Below are 27,852 nucleotides of genomic sequence, written 5' to 3' on the forward strand. Positions count from 1 at the left end.
GGGCTTGGCAGGCAGGATGGCGGGCGGGTCCCCTTAGACGGAGAGGAGTAGGTATATATGGACGTTCTCGTGCGTCCGGAATACCAGATTGTTGGCCCTCCCCGCCGCTCTCGGTGGTGTCTTTTAAAATTCATCGCGCGCACCTCTCAAGGAGACCCCAGCGGGCCCCGCTGCTGTGCGCGGCGGTTGGATCGCGCGCCATTTAGACAAGTGCTTCATCAAAGTGACAGTTTATATACGCATCGGTGTTGCGGAAAAGGCATCGATTCGCAATCACGCGAAAAAATTGTCTACGCTCGAAGCAGGAAAACTGCTATCCGGGTGGTGTAAGAGGGTATTGTGAAGAAATATATTACGTTTATAATGATATCACAGAGTCTGATAATATCTCTCCATTAACTGTTATATACTGACACTGACACATACATCTTTAATGACATGCCGCAGATTTGTTTGTTATAGCTGCAACGAGATCTAAACTGTGTTGAATCTTATCTTTATTTTAAATCGAAATGAATTCTTTACGTTATATTCAAATTACACGAGATAAATTGTTTTTACCTCCAGAAAGGAAAAAAGAGATGATTATAAGGAATTCGATATAAATAACTGCAGTAAAGCTGCTAATCGTAGAATGCGTCATTACACGTTTCAACGAAACAACAGTATTATTTTCATTACTGAATACACGTAAGAAAAACAGCCTGGTTGCAGCTTGATAAATTTAACAATTTTTTTCCACATTCTAGTAACAATCTAAAATGTTCTTAGCAAAATTTTGTAAATCGTTAATTACGACTTCTATAATAGTGATGCTATTTTTTATTAATAGAAGTATAAAAAATTTATGTTATTTGCAACATTTTTTTTTCAAAAATTAAAGGAAGACTTATCGATGTATGTCAATTACTTGATTCTTCAACCATTATATTTATTATATATAAATCATTTTGCTATTAATCGGATCAGTTTAATGGTGCCTAAAAGTATATTAAACGAGCAGAAAGAAATTGTATCGGCAACTAATTACATGTAAACGTGCAATGAAATACATCGTTATTCATATTGTAAAATCTCATTTTATTTCGACAAGCTCTGAATTTTTAATAAACGATACGTCGAGTACTATCGAGTGAGTTTTTGTTTTCGAATAATTCATACGATCAGTAATGTCCAATATCGCTTCTTAGAGGTACAATAGAATACTTAAATGCTGTAAGCGCCAAAAATAAAAACTTTCGAAAAAGCTATTTCTGCAAATAATAATGCAACAAAAAAATATTGTCTTATTTTTTATAAACAAAATTAATAATGTATTTATTCAAAGAAAATATAAGTAAAAATTTAGATCTGTTCTATACCTTATATTGATGAGATCGATGGATCTTGTTATTGAATTTACTGCGTGTCGCGTAAATAATTATTGATGAGCCTAACTGGAAATTGTGCAATAAATAAGACACGAGCGTGGTTAGGAAAAGCGAATAAGATGACACAAGTGGACAAGAGTCTTCGCGTCTTCAAGGTCAACTTTTTCGTGCCACGATATATATTATAATACTTTGTGTTTGCTTGGAGCGAACAAGATAAATCAGGATATGTATCTTGAAGGTTCGAGTAAACAAATCGATATACGTACTCGAGCGTAAAATGCATTCCGACGTGTATGTACCGAAGCCTCCTGTATCCTAGCCGAGTAACGAGTCGCTACTCAAACCGGCTGCTCCTGCTCTAGAGCCGCGTAAAAATAGCGCATTTCGATCGTCTCATATAGAAGGATCTCTCTCTCAAGAACGAGCAGGTTCTTGAAGAGATGCGTGTAAAAACTGTTAATAGAATTTTTCATTTTAGCAAACTATGGCGGCTTGGATTATCTTGGCTTGGCTGGCGAGTTTATCGTCTGCTGTTCCTTCAAATCGACAAGTACCAGTTCGAGAGATCCTACCTCCTCCGTCGCCGTCCAAGTATCAGCAACAGCGCGAGTTTCTTCCCTTGTTTCGGAGGGACGCTGTTGAAAGCTCGCCGACCTTTGGCCGCTTGTCGAATGATTTAAATTACGATGAGTTCGGCTCGCACAGGTACCCCCTGCGCGACGCAGTCGAATCGTTGCCGGACAACGTATTGGACGCTAAATCGGATCCTACATTTCGAGTCGACTTTGACAGGTGACTATTCGAAGAATGTTTAAAACCTCTCTCCGATACTCATTTCACAATAATAATCGCGATTACATAGCAAATCTTAACTCTTACGTAAGCTGGGAATCTGTGCACAGGATTGTAATATTTCTTTCCTTTTTTTTTATAATATTTCTTCCAATATCTCTTCGATTGAAGATGACATTACTTTCTTCTTTCAAATAATCTTAAATAAATTTTACATTTAAATATTTATTTATTTATATTTTTGTTTAAATCAGTTTCTTAATCTAATTTTAGCTTTTATAGATTTTTATTTAAAAACATGATACTCTGGCTGCACACACATCTAAAGATTAAAATACTTAAAATTATTGAAGATTAAAACTCTGTAATTCTATTTACGATTTTGCTTAATTTTTATTTAATGCAAATATTGCCTAATTATTTTTTTTATTAATATTTAAGGGAGACCGGGGACAAAAGTAACAGATAAGATGAAAATATTCAAGGACTCTTAGTATAAAAATAATCAATATAAATCAGAAAAGGCAATGTAAGAGTCAAAAGATAAAAAATTCATTTAAAAATAATACTATAATATCAATATATTTAACATTTGAAAAGTAATAAAATATAAATATAAAACTAAAAAAATATATAAATATAAAAATTACTTAAAATTAAATACATAATAAGTTTCGGCTCTAGGTTTGAGCCCTCCTCAGACGTTAAAAATAGTGGACAAAATCAATCGTAGAAAATCGGTCGTACAATCTTTATTCTACTCCCGTGAGTCTCCAACAGAAAAACGACATTATAGCTATACGTATGATTGAAAAGTCAATGTATAACAATATCTCTGAAAAGATGGTAAAAAACTTTCCTTATAGGTGTTAAACAAATTATGTCAAAATTTCTATAAGAAAACTCATCAGGAAAATCAAACAGTAATAATGTTAATTACAGTGTGTCGGCATTGCCGCAAATAAATAAAAGTAACAGAGTACAATAGTAACATCGTTAATATTTCTTAAACTATGACAAATATACATACGTAGGTGGTAAAATTCTATAAACAGATAGACATTGAATCATTCCTTACATATTGCGGAATTTTCGCGAAATGTGCACGCGCGCGAGTACAGAAGCAGAAATTACTTTTTTCATGCATCAAGTAACTTTTATTGCGTGCACAAAATTCAAAAATTTTTTTCTTTATAACAGGTATAATGTATTATCTTAATACATGTATGTTTTAATAATTATCCGTATTGATGTTTTCACATTTGAGTTGATTTTTATCTAGGTTTTTATTAAAAAAATTTATTATATGAATTATAAAATACTGTTAGGGGACAATAGTAACGTCGATGCCTGGGGTCAGTTGGAACTGTAATAATTGTCCCCGAACTTCTCACGTAGCACACCGCGCGTGTAAAGCGTTTTCGAAGCGCTGTTCAGATTGCACCTCTCAAAACTACTGTTAATTATGCGCTTTTATTGCATGCGGATAACTCGCCTAATTTCAAGTCATATGCAGACACTGTTATACGAAAAGTGCAGTAAATGTGTTATAAAACTGTATTTTTTCTGCGCTGATTATATAAGCTTATAATGCGCTTTTCATAGTGGATTTTGAAAGCGCTTTTAAAGCGTTAAAAAGCTGCTAAAGTAATGCACCTGCATACGCGCTTTTTTAGCGCTTTTTAAGTACTACTGTATTACGTGGGTTATTGATTTCATTTTAGTATTATTTTGTACAATACAATATTATTTTTATACGTTCCTTTATATTTTAATTTTATATATAATATAAAATAAGGCCCAATAAGTATAAAACAATATGAGTAATAATAAGGGCAATGAGCCAAATACTGAACGCAAGAAAAATTTTTCAAATTAAGTATAATATAAAATTTAAACATTAATACAGATGTTTCGACTCCGATCGGGTCATCTTCAGTGTAACAAACATAAATAAATTATAAAATTTCGGTAATCAATAGATAATGTCAGGAAATTATTCGCATCTTGAAATTGTAGTCCATCATGTAAAAGTTAATCCAATACAGTAAATTCAATCTTATTAAAAATTGTGTAATAACTAATGTCAATAATGTAAAATTCCATGATGTGAAAAATGCAATGTTGTCAATGATAAAATGTTATAACAGTTCAGATTTAATCCAATTTACAGCTTTATCGACTTCTTATATATGTTAATGTCAAGAAACGCAATTTATTTATAATAACAATGATAATAAATTTATGATAACAATGTTCACATAATTACATATATAAAGGGTCTTATTAATAAAGCCAATAAAATAATCATTATTTTATTTATAAATATGATACAATTGTTCCTGTCTACTGTTACAATCGTCCTAGGGGACAGTTGTAACAAAATTTCTCATAGTCTTAAAGCAAACATAACTTTTTTCTAGTTACATTGAAAAATTAAATCAAAGAAAATTTTGTAGCTAAATAAATTCTATATCTAAAGGTATATAAATTTTTTAAAATATTTTTAAATATTATATTTAAAAAATTTAAATAATTAATATAAAAACTAGTTATAGACTCTTTTTGTTAAAAACAAATAAACAATCGTGAATTATAAGGCTATAAAGAGTCAAACGCAGTTGATCATGCGAAAAATTAATTTAATCTTACAATTAAAAATACAGTCGAACGTTTCGGTCTGTGATTTAGACCATCTTCAGCGACCAATTGATAATAAATACAAAGCTCCATATACTCCAAGTTATAATGCCAATTGAAAAACAATTATTGTTAATTAACAAAATGTTTCCGTGCACCAACCAGAGGTAAAAGCATCGTGTGAAGATGTGTAGCAAAATTTTTTAAAAAACAGTAATATGTCTGTGAAAAGACAGTTAATAACATATATTATTCTATTAAAAATTATCCAGAGAAAATTAAAAAAAAAAATTTTTTAATATTTAAACACTCACCCCTGTTGGTAGACAAAAACATAATTACACAATTTAAATTCATAATTCCATAAATTTAGACTGACTAAACATATATGTGACCGTATTCATCAGAAGGAAACGATACAATGAGGAACGTTAAATTACTGACAACAAAATAAATTAAAAATAAATGATTAGGTCAAATCATACTGTTGTCAATTTTTCTAAAATATCTATGTACGACCGATCAAGACCTTCTGTGTCAGTTTTTAAATTTAAACCATTGTTTTGAGATTTTATATGTAACATTTCAGAAATTAATCGCTTGTGATAAAAACTTTCATCATCCAAAACTTCCACATTATTCCAATCAAAATCATGACCATGCTGCAACCTATGTTCAGTGATTACAGATCTAGAGGATGTATTTCTCCGTATATGACTACGATGTTCGTTAACTCTTGTTTTCAGCATTCTCTTTGTCTGTCCCACATAAGTAGCATCACAGTCACCACACTGAATCTTATATACAATGTTCTTTTTCATAAAGTGTGGAAGACGGTCCTTCTGTACTTTGATAAAGTTATTTAATTTATTGATGCTAAAAAATGCAATTCTATCATTAATACCATTGATAATGTTTCTAAAACCATCAGAAATTCCTTTAACATAAGGTATAGTAAACCAAAAAGTATTATCCTTTACAATATTATTGTTGTTAACAACTTCAGATTGTGAAGGTTTATTCATAATTGCATAAATTCTTTTATTAACTTTCTCAAAAATAAAGTCCAATGGATAGTCGTTGAGCATCAATATATCAATAATAAACTTCAAATTTTTCTTATGGAATTCTGGATGCGACAGTAAAAACGCCTTGTCAACTAGTCCATAAATTACACTTATCTTTTGAGAAAGAGGATGTTGAGACCAAAAATTTAAAATTCTACCTGAATATGTAGGTTTCTGAAACCAGTCAAATTGTATAAAGTTATTTTTTATTATCATGGTGGTATCCAGGAAATTAATTCTATCACCACCTATTTCGATGGTAAATTGTAACCTATGATGATAATTGTTAAAATTTTGAAGAATAGTATTTATTTGTTCCCTGGGTACCGCCATGACAATATCGTCAACGTATCTATAGTAAAAAGGAATGTGAAAATCGAATGTGCTCAACACCTCCTTCTCAAGGTCCTGCATGATTAAATCGGCTAAAACAGGAGATAACGGAGAACCCATAGGTGTACCATAATTTTGCTTATAAATCTGACCGTCAAAAATAAAAAAAGTTGATTCGAGAATCATTTTAATTGCATCTATAAATTCCGTTTTTGGAATAGGACAATTAGTGGTTAAATAATTCCATCTATTAGTAATCGAATTTAAAGCAGCATCAATAGGAATATTAGTAAATAAAGAAATCACATCCAAAGAAATCAGGATGTAACCATCCTCAATTCTCATGCTAGACAACTTCTTTACCAATTCAAAACTGTTATTTATATGACTGAAAGATTTAGGAATTCTATTGATAATTATTTTATGTAAAAAAGTAGCAAATGAGTGAAAAGGACTCCCAATAGATGAAATAATGATTCTAAAAGGACATCCAGGTTTATGGACCTTGGGTAAACCGTAACCTCTAGGAAGTGTTCCTTCATTGCATCTAATGCGCTTATAACAATCCTCCGATATGTATTTATTATTCTTCCACTTTGTGATTAAATTCTTGAGATTATTCAACATTTTATTAGTGGGATCTTTAGGAGATTTTATATAAGTATCAACATCACTGAGCATTCCATTAACCTTTTCAATATAAAATTCTTTATTAAGAGCCACAGTTACGTTGCCTTTATCTGCTTTGGTTAAAATTAAGTTACTATTTTTCCTCAAAAAATATATGGTTTTCTTCCTAAGCCAATTAAGTCTATCAAACAGTTGTTTATTAATTTTTGCATGTGAAAAAGTGAATAATTTACTAATATATTTAGCTCCTTTGTTCCTTAAAATTTTGTGAAATCTCGGTTGTAATTTACTAATATGTGAATGTAAGGAATTATCGACCGGTTGTGATTATGAGTGCAATTCCAAAAATTTTGGATTTAATATTAAGTGAATATATAACCTCTAAGGTTTCTAGTCAGCTAATTGCCAATCAGCATGGCTTTGTACATAGAAGATCAACGGTTACTAATTTGCTTTCTTTTGAACAATTTGTTATCAATGCCATTGACCAAAAATTACAAGTCGACGCTATATATACGGACTTTTCAAAGGCTTTTGATACGGTTAATCATGAAATGTTATTATTTAAGCTTAGGAAATTTGGTTTCTCAGAGAGTTTTTCTACATGGTTTCATAGTTATCTTGTAAATAGGAGAATTATTGTTAGATTTAAAAATTATTTTTCTAGAGAGATTTTAGTATTGTCCGGGGTTCCCCAAGGATTCCATCTTGGGCCTATTTTATTCAATATATTTATCAATGATATTTCCTTGGCTATAAACTTTTCTCAGTTCCTGTTTGCTGATTACTTAAAAATTTACTCTACTGTTGGTACAAAAACGGATTCTCAGCTTATACAGGATGATCTGAATGGTATAGACCATTGGTGTACAGCTAACGGTATGAGAATTAATATACAGAAATGCTATGTTGTTTCTTATTCAACTTCTTCAACACCGCTTATTCGAGATTACTACATAAGAACGAATGCTCTCGCAAGAGTATCTTCAGTTAAAGATTTGGGAGTGACATTCGATGTTAGACTAGATTTCATTGAGCATATCAATAATATAATTAAAAAAGCAGAAAGAATGTTAGGTTTTGTTGTTAGGAATACAAAAGATTTTACAAATATTTCTACGATCCGCTCACTTTACCTTACCATAGTTAGACCGCATTTGACCTATGCATCAACTATTTGGACTCCACATTGAGGTTCACATACGTAGACTGGAGAGAGTGCAACACAAATTTTTCAGATATGCTAAATTTAAGTTAGGCAATCCAATGGAATATAACAATCATAATTATCAATCAATTTCATATAATCTAAAAATACCTTCTCTTTTTTCCTTTCGACAGTACCTAGATGCACAATTTTTATATAAGATTGAGAAGGACATCATTAACCTACCCAATTGCGATTTTATTATTCCACCTTATAATCCGAATTATAATTATAATCTTAGAACTATGTTATATTCTCGTATACCATTCTACTCAACTAATCTTGGGTTGCACTCTCCTTCAGTACGACTGTCTAAAATGCTTAATCATTTTTCCCATAACTCGAACCTACTTATTTTGGCTCAGACAGATGCATTTATTAGACTTAAACGATATTTATTTCAATATAATTAATGTATTATTAGTACTTAATGAACTTTATCCTTTTATTTTTATAATGTACCTTGCGTTCAACTGTGAATTAAACTTATTGTATCTACATGTAAAAGGTTTCAGGCCTGTTTATAAGTAAATAAAATAAAAATAAAATAAAATATTGTTTTCCCAATTTTTTATGAATTCAAATACAGTTTTTCTTTTGTTAAAAAAAGGAAGAGAAAAATTTTCACCCAATTGTAAAAGACACTGAATTTGCTCAGGGATGACAGTAGATGACAAATTATAAAACCATTTATTTCTTATTATATTTTAACTGAATTTAAAACTTCAAAATGTTACTTTTGTCCCCGATTTCCCCTATTTTGATTCGATGTAATTAGACTCAATAACATATAATATCAAATCTTATTGGACCGTGAGAGAATTTAAATTAAATATCGATGATGAGAACACGCTGTAACGGTCAAGCTGGATCTTGAATGCTTCTAATATAATTTCGTATGAATTTATATACTCTACGTATGTAGATTCTTAAATGTGTACCGACATTTTTTTCAGACTTAAAACGCAAACTCTAATAAACTACCGCAGTACTATCACGAATTAAATTGACTAACAATTTAACGATTATTGATGCTGTTTACGCATCTTATATCGATCTTAATAATGTTAAATAACCTATTAAAACTGTAAATTAATTTTTTATTACGAATTTTTATTTGCGAAAAATATTACCTCGGCCGGATATGCTATAATATTATGCTTAATACTTATATAATGGTACAAATATAAAATTACTCATATTTTTATAGTGAGAACCAAAGATTGCCTTTGAGAGACGCAGTAGAGCATCGCGAAGCACCTTTTCTCGGCGTTGATCCGGATCATGAAACGATTTGGATCGAGCCCGTGGCACCACCGACCTTGCGAAGGACGCAACAGATTCTCGAACCTAAAATTGTCTGCCGCTTCAACTCTGAAGCCGTTCATAGGGCCGAACCGTTCTCCTTATACCCGCAAAATGTGCCAGATTACAAATGCACTCACCTAGTATACTCCACGGCTACCATCGGTAAATAATAATTGTAAATATGTAAAAGCATACATTGTTTTGAGAATATTTTCTTATCTTAATTATTAATTTTATTATTTTGTTATAGACAGGCAAGATTCCGTCGTTCCCAATGATCCAATGTACGACCGAATTAAAGGTAATTATCATGAAAGTTATAGAAGAAAAAAATATTAAAAAATGTTTAACAAATATTTTGGAAATATTAGATTATGCAACAATCAATACTAACAACTATTCTTCTACTAGGCGGTTACAGTGCTGCCACAGGGCTTCGCTTGAAAGATCCAGCACTTCGTGTGCTGATATCCATTCAACCAAATCCACATCGCAGTCTAGTTATTCAAAGAAATGCCAATTTATCGACTGACTTTCCATTGCGGGAATCTATTCTCAAATTCCTCGAAGAATATCGCTTCGACGGTATCGAGCTCGATTGGCCAACCGCCGCTCAAGACTGGTCTCAATTTAAAATTCTACTAAAGTTGATCGGCACTCCATTAGCCAAAAGAGGATATACCCTGGCAGTGGCACTGACACCGGAAGACCCCGTGGATCTGGAACTCCTACCAATCGTCGATTTGATAATTCTGAAAAGCTGGCGGAGCCAACCAGCTTGTACTTCCTGCGAGAGAACCGAGTATCCCGTTCTTCATCCAGGTCCCTTGAGTTTCATCGTGCAAAATGCAAGCAAATGGGTCGAGCAGGTCAGCACTGAGCAAAGATCGAAGTTCGTCCTCGCTATTCCCATCTTTGGCCAAAGATACACTCTTAAATTTGGTAATCTCACCGATGTCGGCGTGCTCGCTCAGAAATCCGGCAAAGAGGGTGCTTACACTAAACTAGGAGACGGAAAATTAGCTTATTATGAGGTGAAGCATCACGTCAATATACTGAACAAAGCCTGGTTGCATTAAATGGAATTCTGGTTAAAAATGGATGAATCAAAAATTTCTCATTAAATCTACAGTACTCAAAAAAATTAAAGGATTTCTTGTTGCACCTTGCAAAAAAATAGGCAAATTTCGAGATAGAATAACTTCGTCAAAAATCATCGAGATATTTAAAAAAGCATTTTAAAGCTTGAAATTTCTAGATTCTTTCTTTTCAGACCGGTATTTCAGAAACGGTCTTACTGATATTTCGTGAAATTACACAAACATAAATAAAATTCTGACTAATATATTATCAGAATCTTTTGATTCGTTTATTTTCAATCAGAAATTTTTCTCGCAATCAATGTAAAACCTGAAGTGTTTATATTACTAAATTACAACAAGGATTGATTGTTCTCTGTAGGTATGTGAAAAATTAGAAAAGGGTTTGTGGATCTCTGGCAGGAACGAGGAAGGACCATATGTGAAGCGAGGCGATCAATGGATCGGTTACGACGACCCTATATCGATGAAAATCAAAACGGCGTTTGTTCGAGCAATGGGACTCGGTGGAATCTCATTATGGTCGCTGGATCTAGATGATTTTCAGGTTATTAATAATATTAATTTATTTTTTGTTTTTAGTAAGTCTAATTATAATTTTTATAAGTTTTAGCTCCATAGAAGAATAAATACCTACATCAAGATTAACAGATTTATAAAAGAACGATTTTAATTTAAGCATTGTCATTACAGCGCCGTTTATGCATGTTAATTATTAGGTGCTTGAATTAATTGTCGTTGTTTTTTGCTAAAAAAAACTCGTGCTTATTTTATCAAAAAGGTACTCGATATTTTATTCACAATATTGTTGATCAAAAGCTAAAAATTTTCCCACTTTTCGGGTAACAAATGGATTCCGTGGTAGAAAAATTCAGGTTCTTCCGAGGCGATTCAATCATCGAGCCATTTTTTGATATCTTCGAAATAGCTGCTCAGAAAGATTATGCTGTATCGACCGAAACAAATGGTAATCTGATGGAGACAACGTCTGGTGAATAGAACGGGTGAGGTAAAAGATCCCATCCAAGATTTTCTTCACTGGTTGTGCAACATGTGGTCTGGCATTGTCATGGAGAAGAATAACTTTATCATACCTTTTGGCGTATTGCGAGCGTTTTTCTTTGAGTGCTCGATTCAAATTGAGTAATTGACGTCGGTAGCATTCACTATTGATGGTTTGATTCGGTTGCAGCAGCTCATAGTATACGACACCGATTTGACATCTTCTTTGCATGAATATCCTGTTTTGGCGTTGATGTTAATTGTTTGCCGGAACGCACCCATACTTTTTTGTGTTTAGAATTGTAACGAATCCATTTTTCATCGTCAGTCACAATTCGATGCAAAAACGACTTCCGTTTTTATCTTTGGAGCAGCAATTCACAAGTGGCTAAACGTTTCGCAATGTCTCTTTCTCTCAATTTATGTAGGACCCAATTTCCTAACTTCTGGATCATTCCTATTGCTTTTAAACATTTACTAACGGTTGACACATCGACATTTAATATTTCCGATAACTTTTTAAGCGTCTGACATGAATTTTCTTGAAATGCCTCCAATTCTCCTTCTTCAAATTTTTTCGGCTGACCAGGGCGCTTTTTGTCATTCACATCAAAATTTGTTGTTTTTAAATCTTTTAAACCAATCTCTGCAAGTTGTTTCAGATAGAGGATGCTCCCTATAAGCCTTCACTAGCAAACGATAACTTTCAGCAGCATTTCTTGAGGTTAAAATAGAAAAATAACGCTTTGTTCTTTTTTTGGTACGAAACATTTTTAATGCGATAAAAAAATGTGTTCTTTGCATCCGATCAAATGTTATATACTGATTATTAAAGCCTATTGATAGTACTTTCATATAAATAAGCAGTCACTCTCGGTTATGTTGAAACAGCACCAAATACTGACCTTTCCCGATCAACAGCGAGAATTAATTCAAGCACCTATAAATATCATATTTAAAATGCGTATGAATTTAAATCCCGTAGGGTATCTGCGGAAATCCTTGGCCGATGCTAAACGCTGCAATACGATCTTTAGGATACTATGAGAATACCCCAACAAAGAAGTGCTCGAAGGATGGTTTTTCCAGAGATCCGGAAAATTGTTCTGCATTTTATTCTTGCGTCAAAGGTAACGTACACAGATAGTAGAGAAGGTTTAGATAAATTAATTATAAATTGTAAAAGTCTCTCATATTTATACATTCAGTAACCACACAGTAGTTTACTTTTTTTTTTAAAAGGAAAACTGCATCATGGTCATTGCGGGCACAGCCGGTACTTTGATCCGATAGAAGAACGCTGTGTGGCAGCCATTCCAGCGCGATCTTCAGAGATCTGCAAACCCAACGTTTTTGATAAAATTGTTGGTCAGGGCACACCATCGACAACACCGTCAAAAAAGGTATTGCAGCAAGTCGGACCACGAATAGCGTGTTATATGACATCCTGGGCATTATATCGTAAAGGAGACGGTAAATTTGTGCCAGAACATCTGGATTCGAGTCTCTGCACCGATATTGTTTATGCATTTGCCGGATTGAATCCTGAGACGCTATTGATTCAACCGTTCGATCCTTGGGCCGACATTGAAAATAGTAAGTATAATAATTCAAATGTGATCTCAATTATGCCGAAATATTTGAAAGATTCAGAACACATCTGCAGAATTAAATTTGCAATTTAAAAGAATCTATTTCTTTAAATATAATGTCATATTTAAAACGAATCTTGCGAATCGTATGTGGAATCAGTTTTTACTATTGTTTCAAATCTTTCATTTAAAGGATATAACTAAATGATACAATTCTTTAAATAATTCATTCCAGATCTATATCAGCGAGTGACGTCGATTAAAGGATCAAGAATATTACTGGCTTTAGGCGGATGGACCGACAGTTCTGGTGATAAGTACTCTCGATTGATCAGCAGTGGCATCTCTCGTCGTAAATTTGTCATTGCCACGACGAACTTCCTGAAGAAGCACAATTTCGACGGTCTATCGTTCGAGTGGAGCTATCCCAAGTGCTGGCAGAGCGATTGCAAAAAAGGCCCTGATTCCGACAAGCCAAATTTTACTAAGTTAATGCAAGAGCTGAGAGAGGAGTTTAACAAGCAAGATCCACCTCTATTGTTAGCTGTTGCCCTGTCGGGATACAAAGAGGTCATTGACAAAGCGTACGAGGTGCGCGAAATCTCGCAAGTCGTCGATTTTATGTCGGTGATGACGTACGATTACCATGGATCGTGGGAATCTAAGTTGGCACACATAGCGCCCTTGTTTGAGTCACCAAGTGACAGCAAACCCTATTACAACGTTGTAAGTTCGAATTGCGTGAAAAAACGTGTTGCAAATAACTTATATAATAATATTTATATAACGTTCGAAAATATTACAGAATTTTACTATGAACTATCTCGTTGGTCTCGGTGCTGAGAAATCTAAGCTCCTAGTCGGTATCCCTCTATATGGGCAATCTTATCGGCTCTCGACGGCGAGTCAAACCGATCTGGGTGATCCGACGACCGGTCCGGGTAAACCAGGAGACTTTACTAAGCAACCGGGAATGTTGGCATACTATGAGATTTGCGAGAAGATCAAACGGCACAATTGGAAAGTAGGAGTTGGTAAGACGATGCATCTCAAATATTGTGTTAAACAAAATAGATATATTTGTATATGCTTGACATTAAATCTGTATTTCAGGACCGAGTGCTCACTTTGAGGATGAGTGGGTAGGATACGAAGATCGCGAGAGTGTTTACGCTAAGGGCAAATATATCGTGGGAAATGGCTATGGCGGAGCTACAATGTGGACCATTGACTTAGATGATTTTCAGAATCTCTGCTGCTCTGAGTCGTTCCCTTTATTGAAAACAATAAATCGTGCGCTAGGTGAGTGTTATATTATTTTTGTTAGTATCAAGTTAGTACTTTTTACATTTTATTATAAGTTATTATTATACATATTTTATATTATTTTTCATCACGCGTGCACGTAATGTGCCCAATAACTCAACGCTTTTGCGTGCGGTAAATAGCCAATAACTCAACGGCTTGAGTTATTACTCTAACCCCGCTCTTCTGTGCAAAAACGTTTCGGTATAGACACATTACGACGAGCACTTGTAATGAAAAATTCTATGTGTAGCGAGTGGGGGCATATTTGTTTATAGGACGGTACGGGCGCTCATACGCACTCGCATCGCTCGTGCGCTCGCGCCCGTTCCGCGCTATAAACAACTATCCCCCACTGTTACACAATATACTGATATGCTATAATAAGTTCATTATTACACTTATTGCTACTCTTCTAATATTTTATATTTGATATTTTATTTTCTCAATATTTTGCACTTTAATATAGAATTACTCTGATTAACAGGTCGCTCGTCGGTGCCCATCTCAGAGGGTTGTCAACGTCCAACGCAGCCGGTGACACCGCAAGCACCGACCCTAACTACTCACAGTGACGCCTTGAACGGTAAACCGCGCCCCACCACGTCAATGACAATGTCTAGCACTGAAACTACTACGTGGCCAACGTGGACAGAAAAGCCGAGCACCACGACAACTAGAACTACTTGGCCCACGTGGACTTGGACCAGCGAAAAACCCAGTGAAATTCCGGAGGATGTCACAAAACCTAATGAGACTCAAAAACCAAGTACAGCTCCTAGCGGTATCATACCTACATCGACTACATCGTGGTAAAAGAGAAAATAAATCACAATTATTCGTCTGTATATATTTCAATCTTTTCTTTTTTAAGTCAAGACAGTCCAAAATGATCCAAAATATTGAATATCTTTCTTCAAACTTTTTTCTTAATAGTGCACCGACTACGCAGTCGACACTTTCTACAACAGAGAAACCGATTACTGACACATTGGAAGCAAATTGTACTAGCGGCGAGTATTACAGCGATCCTACGAATTGTGGGAATTATTACAGATGTGTTCGTGGCGAGTTAAAGCGCGAACAGTGTGCGTCAGGATTACATTGGAACGCGAATCGGCAACTGTGCGATTGGCCATCGGTGGTAAAATGTCAAGCAGAAACTGGTAAGATTAATCTATTCTTATCAACCGGATACGCTAATTCTTGATCAGTTCCTCTTTTTGTCTCTCTATCCTTTCCTCCTTCTATTTACTAGAGAAACGATCCATAATTATACGGTTCGAAACGACCAGACGAGGCAACGATGAGTGTAATAATTGGCGCGCAGATTGACTATTTGATACGAGATCGTCGCGAAATATAAATTGCATCTTTGTAAAGCGTTGATGGCATTAACCTATTAATGAGAAAATTATTGCGGTGACATTGACTCTTTAATAATCTATAAAAATTACATGGATAAACGAACACGTGGGCAAACATGAACACAAACCTGTTTGCGAGTTGGGCGTATGCAAATATCGTCGCATATACATATATTTTCCGTTTAACTGTCGCCTCTGGCTAAGAAGCGTTCTTGCATCCTCTCCCTTTGCTGTCTGCCGTGTAAAGCGAAGAAGTTTGCTGGCATTGGCAAGGGTACAAGCCACACCGACTTGTATGCGCGTCGTTCACTCACTGTGCGTCTGTGAATATCATGGCCTTCATTCGTTTCTATACGATATTAACTCTTCTTCTTCTAAACTGTGTCGTACAGGCAGTGTACGAAATCTCTCGTCGAGGTGCCAATTTAATCGAGCTTAAATCGTTTTTTTATCGTACAACGTGCACTTCATAAATATGTAATATATTTTTTTTTAGATTCGAGCTCGAATATAAACAATCCTTCATGGAGCTCAACCAAGAGACCGTCCACTACAACCACCGAAGCTACTAGGCCAACTTCGACGACAACGACAATAGCGACCACGAAGTCCACCACATCGAAACCTATCGTTATAGAACCGACGCAGAAACCGCAAAATCCATGCGAACATGGACAATACTATCCCTATCCAAATTCGTGCACAAGCTTTCTAGTCTGTGTGAATGGTGTCCTTGTTTCGCAACAGTGCGGTCCAGGTTTAAATTGGAACACCGAAAAGAACATGTGCGATTGGGCCTTCAAGAGTCCATGCATCAATAAACCTCATAAGAATGCCATGCTCATGGAAAAAGACACCGTTCCAACCGTAAGTACATACCTATATAAATGTAAATAATAAATTATAGGGAAGAATGTCCTAAATCGGATCGTGTTCCAAATCGGACCTTTTTAATTTAAATAAATACAGTTAAGTAGATTTGCGTTATTTATAATGTAAAGTTTCCTTAACGTGTAATTAATTACATTTACAATTTGGGGGAGAGAAAAAAGGGGGAGATTACATATATTACTTTGGATAAGTATTGCCAAGAATATTACTACCTCGACCCGCCATCAGAGATCTATCGATATTCGCAAAATCTCGCAAGTTCTTTGATACGCGTATATATCTCTTTATATAGAATCTCGATTGAATAACTCTTGCAGGCGTATAAGGTAGGCTTCCACTACAATACCTTATTGATGAGTCCAGTAGTGGAAGCTGGGACGAAACGCCATAATTACGTGATATTCTTCGCAATATATTAAATTATTTAATAGGATTTTTAACGTAATTTATTGGCTCATTGCCCTCTTTCTCTATATTTGTTATAAACATATTGAGTCTTGTTATAATATACATTATAAATATATAATATAAAAAAATATAAAAAACTAATTAAAAATGTCATAAGTCATACGTTTCGGGACTCACAGACCCTTTTTCGGCGATTATTTCAGATGTATTTGCGTCATTGGATTGATAATATTCTTATGGCGTTACAGACATGTTGATATATATATTAATCATAGCTCGGATTGATATTTCTGTTCTCAATGCTGTCTGCAATTCTTGTTCAACTCGATCGGACGAACTTGTAACGATCCTGTCTCATATGTGTCTTTACAATACACTCGCATTGAGAACAGGAATATCACTTGATATAATTGCTGAAGAAGGACTTGTGAGTCCCGAAACGTACGATTTATGACTTAATTAGTTTTTATATATTATTTTATATTATATATTTATAATTATAATTATTAAATCCATTTAATTCGATTCAGATCGTTTAATTATTTAATTTGCATTGGAAAAAACGAGTGAAATTTATTAACAATCTTTTCAAACCTTCTATCGCAATATGTCCGGCTTATTCATCATTTTAATTTATTCATTTATTACATAATAATTCAATTGATGTTGACATCAAGTATTATTATTGTAATTGCGTTAGACCTGCATCACCGGCAGCTACAGTAGTGTACCGGGTGACTGCACGAGCTACCAGGCGTGCCTTTGGGGCCGTCAAGAAGTGTTCAGCTGCGCACCGGGTTTGCACTTCAACAAAGAGACTCGTATATGTGACTGGCCGTCCCGAGCGAAATGCACGGACGACGTTGGTGACAAGGAAATTACCACGCAGTCGACAACGACATCCTCGCATCCCTCAACCACCTACACGGAATTCACTACGGAAAAGACATTGACTACGTCGACCGTTAGTCAACTTACATCGACTTTATCTCCAGCGATTATAGACCCTGATAAAGTCTCCCCGCTATCCGGCTACTACAAGGTTGTGTGCTATTTTACAAACTGGGCTTGGTATCGTCGTGGAATTGGCCGTTATTTGCCAGAACATATCGATCACACTCTATGCACGCATATCGTATATGGTTTCGCGGTGCTGGACTACTCCGAAATGATAATCAAAGCGCATGACTCCTGGGCGGACTTTGACAATCGTTTCTACGAGCGGGTGGTAGCGTATAAAAAGCGAGGTCTTAAGGTGCTCCTCGCGCTTGGCGGATGGAACGACTCGGCCGGTGACAAATACAGCCGATTAGTGAACAATCCTTCCGCTAGAAAGAAGTTTATCAATCATGCCCTTCAGTTTATCGAAAAATATAACTTTGACGGATTAGATATGGACTGGGAATATCCCGTTTGTTGGCAGGTGAGTGCATTTTTTTCATTTAATAGGGTAACTCCAGTATACACGCTGCATCTAACTTAATTTATTAAGTATTATTTATTATGTTCAAGGTAAACGAACTATATCAGTAATAACTTTGTACTGTCTACTACTATGAAAAAAATATTAGAAATCCAAAATACTTATTTTTCGTATTAAAAAAAGAACTTTTTGAAACTCTTGCATTTTTGCCATATATCTGATGGGGGTGGGTTATCTAAAAGGAGGTGGCTACTCTTAAAGGAGATGGGGGAGTACACAGCGCTCACGAAAAATTTACAAATTTTTATAAATAAGACGTAAAATGACACAATAACTTATAAAATGTGTTTACAACGTTTTATTAAGGAATAAGAATGATAAAAGATCATAATATATATGAAGTAATAAATAATAATTACAATCTTCCTACATATATTACAAGTGTTATGACATGAGGTACATATTTCATGTAATATGTTTATTACATTTAGTGCACTAAAAACAAATCCAATCTGCGCACTTTGTATGCTTTGGGCATAAATCCCGCCCGCTAAAAATGCCGTATATTCTAAATAGGTGGAATATACAAGACAATAAACTAAACAAAGAATACAAGAGCAAAGCATACTTGTATTTTGTTATATAACATGGTTTACTATTTCTCTACACATATGTATCATGAAATAACTACTAAGTCTTTTACGTATCCTACAACCGTATAAACAAATCGTTTTATGTAAATTATAATTTATGACGCTACTTATTACAGTGACAAATCGATAAAACTCATAATAATTTCAATAATACTAACAAAAACCTGAAATCATAACATAAAGGCATGTAATAGAGTAGTTGTCGGAAAATTATCCCCACTCTTTCTACTTTTTCTGACTTTTGCGGCGTATATCCTCCCGCGGCGTATTTGCCGGAGTTACCCTAATATTAAATGAAACAATTACAAGTCCAAGTTTTTATTTATCATTGCTCTGTGACCCTATTTTTTATTATATAGTCTCTATGGAAATATTTCGAATATAATATTTCAAGACTATATGTTATTATAGATCTCTACTTCAAATCTCTATTCTTCTATCGTTCACATTTTTTTTACGCAATTTGTAAATCGTTTATAATAATTTTTATCTATTATTAACTCTTTTTAAATTTTGCCAATAGGTGAATTGTAACAAGGGGCCAGATTCGGATAAAGAAGGTTTTGCAGCTCTTTTACGCGAATTAAGTGCTGAATTTAAGCCGAAAGGATTACTTCTATCGGCAGCGGTCTCGCCGAGCAAGAAAGTAATCGACAAAGGCTACGACGTACCGTCGTTAGCCAAGTATCTGGATTGGATAGCTGTTATGGCATATGATTATCACGGACAGTGGGATAAACGAACTGGTCACGTTGCACCTTTATATTATCATCCGGATGACGAGTTTGACTACTTTAACGCTAACTATTCCATCAATTATTGGATCTCAAAGGGCGCACATCCTAGAAGCATCGTTATGGGTATGCCGTTGTATGGACAATCCTTCACAATCAACGATCCAAGCGCTGGGACTGGTTTAAATTCTCCGGCGAGCGCTGGAAACGCCGGGGAGTTCACTCGAGCTGCTGGTTTTCTGTCTTACTATGAGATCTGCGATAGAATACTCAATCGCGGTTGGATAGCGGTACAGGATCCAGAAGGTAGAATGGGACCATATGCCTACAAGGGCAGCCAATGGGTCAGCTTTGACGACTCAGAGATGATCAGGCGGAAAGCGCAATTCGTGCGCGACATGGGACTAGGTGGTGGTATGATATGGGCTCTGGATTTAGACGATTTCCGCGGACGATGTGATAACGGACCTCATCCACTGATGCACACAATCCAGCGGGTACTAGCGGAACCATCGAAAGAGCACAATAAGCCTCTGCAAAAGCCATCGATGTCGGCACCATCGCCATCGATGACGACGTTGACTGTTGAGCCTACACAAGCGATACGACCAACTACTACGGTAGATCGTGTTACACAGGACAGTTCCAAGAACGACGAATTTAAAGTCATCTGTTATTTTACAAACTGGGCCTGGTATCGACAGGAGGGTGGCAGATTTGTACCGGAGGATATAGATCCCGATCTCTGCACCCACGTGCTTTATGGATTCTCTGTCCTCGACGGTAGCAGCTTAACGATAAAGTCTCATGATCCCTGGGCCGATATAGATAACAAGTTTTATGACAGGGTAGCAGCATTCAAGGCAAAAGGTTTAAAGGTGTTGATGGCGTTGGGCGGTTGGAACGATTCGGCCGGAGACAAATACAGTAGATTGGTGAACTTGCCATCGGCTAGGCGAAGATTCATTACGCAAGTTCTTGTCTTCATTGAGAAATACGGCTTCGAGGGCCTTGATCTTGACTGGGAGTACCCAGTATGCTGGCAAGTAGATTGCAACAAGGGTCCGGAATCCGATAAGCAAAACTTCGCTGAACTGGTAAAGGAATTGAGCGATGAATTCAAGCCGCGAGGATTGCTTCTCTCTGCGGCCGTTTCACCGAGCAAGAGAGTGATCGATGCGGGATATGATGTTCCCGTTTTGTCGAAATATCTGGATTGGATATCCGTTATGACATACGACTTTCATGGTCAATGGGATAAGAAAACTGGCCACGTAGCACCATTGTATAGTCTTCCGAACGACTGGGAACCGACATTTAATGCCGTAAGCTTTACTTTGATTATTTACATTAAAAATTACACTAATCTCGGAAGTTTTAAAACTCCTGAGTACTCACCTCAGCAATATTGAATCGTGATGCCATAAGCAAGAAATGACACGTTGATTTTTCTTACATGTACGCCGTATTTGTAAATAAAGACTATCAATATCCCTTGTTAGAGTCAGTATAAAATATATAGTCGTAAAAGTACGTAAATTGTGTTTGCTTATTTACTCAATAATTTTTACTCAATTCGCATGCGTAGCCTATTTTTACTTCGCGAATTATTTAAGTATTTACCGACTGACAGAGTCGATCTCGATCTATTTTTACAAGTGTTTTATAACCACGATCTCATTATTCCATTTTATTCAATTTGTCTTTACTTATTATATTTATAAATGACGTACAAAAAAATCAAATCGCAATGTGTTGCTTGTGACATTTCTCGCTTATAACGTCACGATTCAATATGGCTAAAGTGAATACTTAGAAGTCTTAAAATGAATTGATTCTTTGCCATTAGAACTTTTCGATTCATTATTGGATAGAGAAAGGTGCAAATCCAAAAAAGTTAGTGATGGGCGCTCCTTTGTACGGCCAATCATTTTCACTTGCGGAGAGAAACATACATGATTTAAACGCGCCAACTTATGGCGGTGGCGAGGCTGGAGAAGCGACCAGAGCAAGAGGCTTTTTGTCATACTACGAGGTCAGCTCAGTATTTTGAAGAAAGAATTTATTGAAAATAAAAATAGGAGTAAATAAGAATATTAAATTATTTCTAATAAGTACATGCAAAAGAATATTAATTTTTAATGTCCCGCAAAAGATATTTATTTCTGAAGTAAATAAATACAATCTAATATACTCTTTTACTTTATGGAAGATATGTGAAAGAACGTTGAAGAAGGGATGGACAGTCGTTCAAGATAGAGAGAGAAGAATCGGCCCCTACGCCTACAAGGGTGATCAATGGGTAAGCTTCGACGATGCCCAACAAATCAAACTGAAGGCAGAATTGATCAAGAAACTTGGCCTCGGCGGTGGTATGATTTGGGCTTTGGATCTAGACGACTTCAAGAACAGGTGTGGATGTGAACCCAGCCCGCTATTGAGGACGATGAATCGAGTTTTGAGGAACTATCCAAAGGGCCCGCTGTGTCCCATTACAGAAGGTAATGTATTATTGTATATTGATATCGCTTACAAAATCGAAAACTATATTTTACTCAAACTGACTTATAATATATAATAGAAAAAATAGCTTATTTTCTATTATAGGGGGAAGTTGTCTATATCGTACCCCCTAACGTTAAACAAAATTACTGAACAAAAGTACTGAAGAGATCAGAATTATTTCTGTACTTACATTAAACTTTGGTTCATTGGCAATAAAACAAAACGATACTTTTGCGAAAATAAACATTAAATTATTGTTTAAATTAGATTTAAAAAAAAGTAGCTTTCGGTACGATTTGGAGATCAGTTAAATTGTATCACCTGGTTCCTAAATCGTATTTCTAACCTAGCAAACAAGCTGACATTGCTTATTGTCATTACTTGGAATTAAGTGTGGAAAAATGTTAAGAAATTGCGTATTCGTACCTGTAATACTGATGAAAGCCAGTAAAAATCAGTATATTAAAAAATCTTGTTCTTCGGAGTCCTTATATTCTTCAGAGTTATAAATCTTTAAATTATTCGCGTCCGATGCTAATAGGTATACCTAACTTATAAGCATGACCTATCAATGCGTATGAGACACAAGGAGATTATGGGAGCTCGCGTCACTTTTACGAAAAGTACCGGTACAATATAGCGACAAGTACGATTTACCTAACTTCCTCTATTTTTACAAATTTGCCAATAGCAATATGATTTACAAATATTTTGCTAATTTGACACTATAATCGAAAAGAGTTTAAATATCAATTATAACCCTAAAGAACACTATAATTTAATTACCCATCTTGTACTGATAACACCTCCGATAACAAAATGATGCCAATTTGCGCGCAAATTGGCATTATTTTGCTATCAGGGTAATAACTGCTGCCAAACTGCTGACATGTTTTGCCAGCAGATTGGTAGCAAAAACCGAACAGAGTCTGCTGACAATACAGACTCTGTCTACAATTTGTTGCCAATTTGCAATCGAACATTGTCAGCAGGTTCTGCTCCAAATCTGTTTCCGCAGGCTTTGCTATCAGGGACCTTAAGTAAATTGTATCAAAACTTAGATTAGACACCGAACAAAATCAATTTTTAATATCGCGTAATCAGACCACTCGAAGACAAAACAAAAATAGATAGTTCTTAACTCATATTACCAGCGTCATTATCTTTAAAAAAAAATGTTTTGTTTAGAAAATACAATGGAGGTACGGTTTAACCATCGGTACGACAGTGAAAAATAATCGCAGTCAAAAAATAAAAAAAAGCGTTTTAAAGATTGAAATCTCTACTTTTGAAATCCTGTAATTGAAATTTCAATATAACTGACCTTTACGGAATTATACGGACCCAAATAAATATCTCTCAAATCTAAAACTTTTGCACAATCTTTGCAAAGGTCTACGAGTTAAAAATTATACAAAAATGCCATTTATAGTAGTCGAAAGAGTGAATCTTTATTTTTAATTTGTTTTCTTATCGTTGTACGATTTTTTTTCACCGAGTTATTCAACATAGAAGCAAAAGTGACACTTTTACATTAACAGGTACAGAAGCGATTATAGTCGATGTCGACCAAAGCAATATTGAATCTACGACTGTCACCGAACGTCCCATATACGAATCCACTACATCACAAAGACCTACATATATACCACCAGCGACGATTCCTACAACGACTGTATTAGATCCAGACATCGATGATACCATCGAGATTGAAGCCAGCCCACCTCCTCCGGCGGATTGCGGAGGGCATTTATTCATACCGCACAAAAGCGACTGCACTAAGTATTATCTATGCAACTTCGGTAAGATCTCGGAACAGTCTTGTCCACCTGGATTATATTGGAATGAAGATCGATGCGACTGGCCGGAGAACACCAAATGCAAGACTGCTGAGCGTCGAGTACGTATCGCGACGAATATAAGTTTTTTATTAGCAGGTTATTTTAATACAAATGTAAAGCATGTTGCAACATAAAAAAATCGCGAGATTTATTCTGTCGATTTCGTAGAGCAGCCTGTTGCCGAGATTTAGACTTGCCAAAAATATAAATGAAAAAAAAATAGTTTGTTACTACACGAATTGGACTTGGAGACGCTCAAACTTTGGCAGCTTCACTCCTGAGGACATCGACGGGACGCTTTGTACGCATATCGTGTACGCCTTTGCTACTCTGGAAGAGGATACATTTCTTCTAAACATCGATGACTCTGACAATGTCTACAGGAGTTTTCTTAACAAATCAGCGGAAATTAAAAGAAGAAACGGCGTTAAGATATTACTCGGTTTAGGTGGATGGAACGATTCAGAGGACGATAAGTATAGCAGATTGGTAGGCAGTCCGCAGTCGACTAGAAAAAGTTTTGCTGGATACACCGCAAGAATCATCGAGCAATACGGATTTGATGGACTTAATCTTGATTGGGAGTTTCCAGTATGCTGGCAGGTAAGCTACTGAAATGTCTTCTTTTTTTCTCAGTGTAATTGTATAATAATTATTCTTTCAAAATGTATTATCAGGGACATTTTACTTGATAACATTTAAAGGAGATTTTAATTTCGAGAAAAAGATTTTGCCAAAAGATATATTTTAATATCGAACAAGAAATTATTCTTCAAATATTCTTTACTTCAGTAAAATTTTCTATTTATTAATATAGATCTCAAATATTATATTAGATTAAGGATGCTAATTATATAGCAATTACTTAAAAACCAAATGTTTCGGTTAGGGCGACTGTAGCCGTGGTCCTACAGAAGACCGCGAAAACTTCGTCGAATTTCTCAAAGAGCTCAATGAAGCGTTAACATCTAGAGGACTTCTGTTATCCATCGTGGTCTCAGCAAACAAGATTATCATCGATCGAAGTTACACCAACATCCCGCTCTTAGCACGATACGTGAATTGGATCGGTGTAGTAACGTACGACTATCACACTGGCATGGGAAGCGAAACAGGTCATGTTGCGCCGCTTTATCATCATCCCGATGATGTTAGCCCGTTCCTAAATGCGAACTTCTCCGTGACGTATTGGATCAACAAGGGCGTGCCAGCCGAGATGATCGTCCTGGGGATACCCACCTACGGATCAAGTTTCACCTTGTTTGAAAAGTCGTTGGATAGACCGGGCTTCCACGTGAAAGCTGACGGACCTGGAGAACCCGGCAAGTTTACGAGATCGGCTGGGATCCTAGCCTATCACGAGGTAAGAATCAACTACGCTGTATAAATCAAATCGCAAAACTATTATAGGACACTATTAAATGTTTCACTCTTTGATATCGCTACGCAAGATATGTGATAATGTGAAGAACAACAGCTGGTCCGTGACGAAAGATTCGAAGGGCCGCGTGGGACCGTACGCGTCGAAACGCGATCAGTGGGTCAGCTATGACGACGTATCTAATATAGCAAAAAAGGTAAGTGTGTAATATATAAGAATCATACGTCTGAATATACGCGTTTAAATACACTTCTCAACAAGATTAAAGGATCACTTGTTCCACCCTGCAAAAATAGGCAAATTTTGAGATAGAATAACTTCGTCAAATCATCGTATCAAGATGTTTAAAAAAGCATTGTAAAGCTTGAAATCTCTACTTTTCAGACCGGTATTCCAAAAAATAGTTTTACTGATAATTCGTAAAGTTATACAAACATTAATAAAAGTGCGTTAAACCTGAAAATTTTATACAAAATTTGAGGAGTTCCACGGAGCCAAGTAAACCATATTTGTGCACAATTTTTACTTGGCTCCGTGAAACTCCTCAAATTTTGTATAAAATTTTCAGGTTAAACGCACTTTTATTAATGTTTGTATAACTTTACGAATTATCAGTAAAACTATTTTTTGGAATACCGGTCTGAAAAGTAGAGATTTCAAGCTTTACAATGCTTTTTTAAACATCTTGATACGATGATTTTTGACGAAGTTATTCTATCTCAAAATTTGCCTATTTTTGCAGGGTGGAACAAGTGATCCTTTAATTTTGTTGAGAAGTGTATATATATCTCATATGGTATATGTTCGTTCACAAACGGTTCGTTATATAAAAATGCATGATTCATTGTGTAGGCATGATCGCAAAGTCATCGATAAAAATTTAGCGTGCTATTTTGCAATCTTAAAGCGTTTGGTAACTCTCGATTCGTTTACTTATACAACGTTCGTATTTCTATTGAGTTATTACCTCGTAATTAAAAATCATCTATCTCACTCTCAGGCTGAGCTAATAAAGAAGCTGAATCTCGGCGGCGGAATGATTTGGTCCTTGGACTTGGACGACTTTAGGGGCTTGTGTGGATGTGGGAAGTATCCACTCTTGACAGCTCTGAATAACGGACTCGGAAGAGGAAACGGTCATGCAACGGACTGTACTTGAGTTGCGAAATCGCGATAATGTAAAAGGGCGATAACGCCTCAAAGGATTTTTTATCGCTCAAGAGTCCATGATTTTATTCGGCAACGTTTTATTTAATTTTTTTATCTCTATACGTATTTGTTATGACGACTAAATTTTTTTATGAACGCTCTTACCGAACATACAGATATTACGATCCTTCTCTTACATAGTTTGAAAAGCGTGGACATCTTTATAATCACGAATATTATACATCTTAGATTCTTTTGCCGAATAAAGGATTAATATTAAATATAGTATTAAGTTGTGCAAATTGCTCAATACGGACAAAAGATCGTATTTACAACAAACACGTTTTGTAAAAAAAGTAGCGCATGCGTACCGGTCGTGAATTGATTCCTCTCGAATGTCATCTTGACCATGTTCCGATATACACTGCCAGTACTGAAATTCTATACTTACGTGAATTAAAGATTTTTAATATTGGTCCTTATCGAGCGCTTTTTTATGATAAAGACCTTTTACGTATGTTATCGCAACACAGGTGATACGCCGATGTTAGACTTCATTGTATGCGCTGTTCTATTTTTACCGTTATTATGTGGATAAAGTAAACGCGAATTAATTCAGTAGTCAACTGAAATAACATGGAAATTTTTCATCAATTTTCTAATAAACTCACGCGATGTTTTACTAAAATTTCTTGCGATAGATAAGATATATTATGTATGTGTGTTAACATGCATGGGATGCATTATAAGATATTCCAGTGAGAAATGATGACATCGAATTGATGTCGATTCGACGTCGATTCCATTATCATTTCTCACTGGGATATAAAAGAGTGCCTTAATAACAGGATGATAGATTGCGATACTTTTCCAGATGACGTGAATGACAAAAGAAAAGAGAAAGGAGAAAATAAAAGATCATACGTAATGGTCGTATGCATCTCGAAACTCATCTCCTTCCGTGCATATTTTTACGTCACCTGCGAAGATTATAATCCTCGTGTTAGCGTTAAGTGTTTTGTAATTAAGATTGTAATTAAGATTGTCCTGCCTGATGATCGTGCATTTATCAAGAACATTGACAAAATGACTCCCCGAGGATTAAATAAAAATCAGTAGAGCGACTAGAGAAAGATAAATTTTATATTACT

The 27,852-nt window shown here is 35.4% G+C and overlaps 1 protein-coding gene across 1 annotated transcript; it reads left to right on the plus strand.

Moving 5' to 3' along the window:
• The first annotated feature begins 1,857 nt into the window (after window positions 1–1,857).
• Window positions 1,858–26,911, plus strand: LOC108773901 (probable chitinase 3). The gene is made up of 22 exons (XM_018539877.1): window positions 1,858–2,165; window positions 9,253–9,512; window positions 9,601–9,651; window positions 9,762–10,384; window positions 10,812–10,997; window positions 12,438–12,582; window positions 12,695–13,048; window positions 13,280–13,770; window positions 13,850–14,078; window positions 14,158–14,346; window positions 14,837–15,161; window positions 15,286–15,515; window positions 16,213–16,583; window positions 17,716–18,438; window positions 19,615–21,150; window positions 21,675–21,860; window positions 22,038–22,326; window positions 23,872–24,230; window positions 24,340–24,774; window positions 25,061–25,534; window positions 25,623–25,748; window positions 26,553–26,911. Exons 1-22 carry the CDS (start codon window positions 1,858–1,860, stop codon window positions 26,709–26,711), a joined length of 8,049 nt encoding a protein of 2,682 aa, XP_018395379.1. The 3' UTR covers window positions 26,712–26,911.
• The last annotated feature ends 941 nt before the right edge of the window (window positions 26,912–27,852 follow it).

This window comes from Cyphomyrmex costatus, unplaced genomic scaffold (assembly GCF_001594065.2).
Source record: "Cyphomyrmex costatus isolate MS0001 unplaced genomic scaffold, Ccosl1.0 scaffold104, whole genome shotgun sequence".
NCBI lineage: Eukaryota > Metazoa > Arthropoda > Insecta > Hymenoptera > Formicidae > Cyphomyrmex > Cyphomyrmex costatus.